At 32.8% G+C, this 2,500-nt stretch overlaps 1 protein-coding gene across 4 annotated transcripts in view; it reads left to right on the forward strand.

Moving 5' to 3' along the window:
- The window catches only part of LOC119577817 (protein madd-4-like), an 88,851-nt gene that overhangs the window by 78,612 nt on the left and 7,739 nt on the right, over positions 1-2,500 (forward strand). For 2 of the 4 annotated variants that reach the window (XM_037925390.1, XM_037925392.1), the window contains exons 21-24: positions 1,436-1,589; positions 1,763-1,857; positions 1,977-2,163; positions 2,371-2,500. The exon at positions 2,371-2,500 is cut by the window's right edge and continues 19 nt beyond it. In XM_037925390.1, coding sequence (XP_037781318.1) covers positions 1,436-1,589; positions 1,763-1,857; positions 1,977-2,163; positions 2,371-2,500 — 566 coding nt within the window. The remainder of the gene's footprint in view (positions 1-1,435; positions 1,590-1,762; positions 1,858-1,976; positions 2,164-2,370) is intronic. The other 2 variants (XM_037925391.1, XM_037925393.1) reach the window with 1 other exon arrangement.

A 2,500-nucleotide genomic window follows, 5' to 3' on the forward strand; every position in this document is an offset into this window, starting at 1 on the left:
TGTGGCATACAGATAATGTCATGCCTTAATGCAAGGTTGAATGAAAACTTTAATAGAAATTACAAGACCGAAAGAAAGTTTTTTTTTTTTTCTTTTTTTGTTTTTGCTTGTTAACTACCATAGTGAAGTGTAACAGCCAGATATTTTGTAAATACCATGACCAGAAAGGATAGATAGGATGTCGCATCTTGTACTCCTTTGCATTCAGAAGTCTGTGATCTAAGAAGAGGTCCCTGAGCTTGAGTATGGATTATATGTTTTATTGTTTCACAATGCAGCTTGTTTGAATATCTTTTGTGTATGTCATGCTTATGTTTTATGTCTAATTGCCGTGACTGCATTAATAGATAAGATGTAGATCTTTTTCCCTTTTTATTTTTTGGAGGAGGGGTTGGTCAGAATCATATTAGATATTTAAAGAAAAAACAGACATGGTGCATATGAAGAATTTTTCTACAGGTATAAGGTTTGTTCTCCTTTCATTAAAGCACTAGTAGTGTTAAGATTGTGCCTCTAATATTTTTCCAATAATTTTTTTATAGAAACAAATTAATTACCAGCTTTAGATTATGGGAAATGGCTTCATTAATTTAAGATATGAGGGGAATAATTATAAATTCATGTTACTAGTCTAACTGTTTGTATATTATATTATCAAAGTACTAAACCCTTATATATGTTATTAACTATTTGTAACTCAATCATTCTTTAATTCTGATAAAAAACTTTGAGGCTTTATTTTAGTAACCTAATTATAGTACAATGAAATACATGTGTGTGTGTGTGTGTGTGTGTGTGTGTGTGTGTGTGTGTGTGTGTGTGTGTGTGTGTGTGTGTGTGTGTGTGTGTGTGTGTGCATATATGTATGTATGTGCATATATGTATATATATATATATATATATATATATATATATATATATATATATATATATATATATATATATATATATATATATATATATATATATATATATATATATATATATATACGTACATTTACACATACATAAGTATATGTATGTATGAATTATATGCATTAGAACATTTGTAAGTAATAAAGAAGTTTGCAAGCAGCATCACTTGAATATGAATTTAGTTACCAAAGCTGTTCAGCTGTCTCTGATCAGTTCATGAGACTCACATGACTGTGACAGTAGAAAATTAGTCTTTTTAATAGCTATCAGACTTATTTTTTGTAGTTTAGAGTATTTATTTCTTTGTTTTCACTCGTTTTTTACCTATTTTATGAATATCGAAAATGAAATGAAATTCAAAATCAGAGATTCTTAGTGATTCTAGTGAAGAGTTTGATTACTGAGATGGGTTGTCATTACAGATTCTCAAAAAGCAAAAATGGTACTTGCAGGGTATTTTAAACAGTTATTGACACAATTTAGGCAATAGAACTTAGTGATTTCACTAATAGGGACACAGAGCTTTTTACCGGCATCCCTACAGAGAAGCATTGGGTCCCGAGGAGGACGGCACGTGTCTTCAGGTGATGTGGATGGAATGATGCCATATGATATTGCACATGATGCCACAACAACTGAGCATCCAATGGGTACTCCAGAAATCCTTGGGAAAGGTTGGTTTAGATACAGTGCATACTATGGATGTAGTACATATAATATGAAAATCATTTTTTTATCATTGGTGTATATCTATTTATTTGAATTTTTTATGAAAAATATTTTGGTTTCTGTATAGAGTAAGGTATATTGCAAGCAACATCCCTAAGTGAATGTTTTTTATCATCAGGAACTAGGGATTCTTTGGAGTTTGAGTGGCAGATGACAAACTGGTCTGCTTGTTCACAGACATGTGGATTTTCCAGCACTTCAACTGGATATCAGGTTTGTCTCTTCATTCTCAGTACTTGATTTAATCCTTACAGCAAAGGACTCAAACTTAGTTGAATGTTACTAGTAAACATCAATTATTTTTTCTTTTCTTTTCTTTTCTTTGTGTGCAGGTCCGCTCAATCCAGTGCTTGGTGCGTGTTGACAATGTTAGTCGAGCTGTGGATGGAGCCTTGTGTGCAGATGCTGGGTTAGAAGCCCCAGTCACTATACAGAAATGTGGATTAACTGAATGTCCACATTGGAACTTTGATGAATGGTCACCCTGTGAAACATCTCGATGCTTCACACTTCATTATGGTGTGTGCCTTTCATTGATATGTGTGCATAATTCTGGCTAATATAAAGATGATAGCTTGTCATATAAAGAGGCAGATAACCTTTTTAGAGAGCATATAGCTTCACTCACCATCCAGTGTCATTCATTTATAAATCAACCACTGTGCATTATTGTTATTCAGTAAAGATGGGGACCAAGTTAATAAAAATTTGTTATAAATGTTCCAGCTTTTCAGCGAAGGGATGTTGTTTGTCAGTTGCATAATGCTACAATAGTAAGTAATGATCAGTGCGACCTTCGTACTAAACCACGTCACCGCAGAGAATGTTACAACAAACAGTGCACTGGTGTATGGAA

The sequence above is a fragment of the Penaeus monodon genome, chromosome 10 (genome assembly GCF_015228065.2).
Source record: "Penaeus monodon isolate SGIC_2016 chromosome 10, NSTDA_Pmon_1, whole genome shotgun sequence".
NCBI classification, from domain to species: Eukaryota; Metazoa; Arthropoda; class Malacostraca; order Decapoda; family Penaeidae; genus Penaeus; species Penaeus monodon.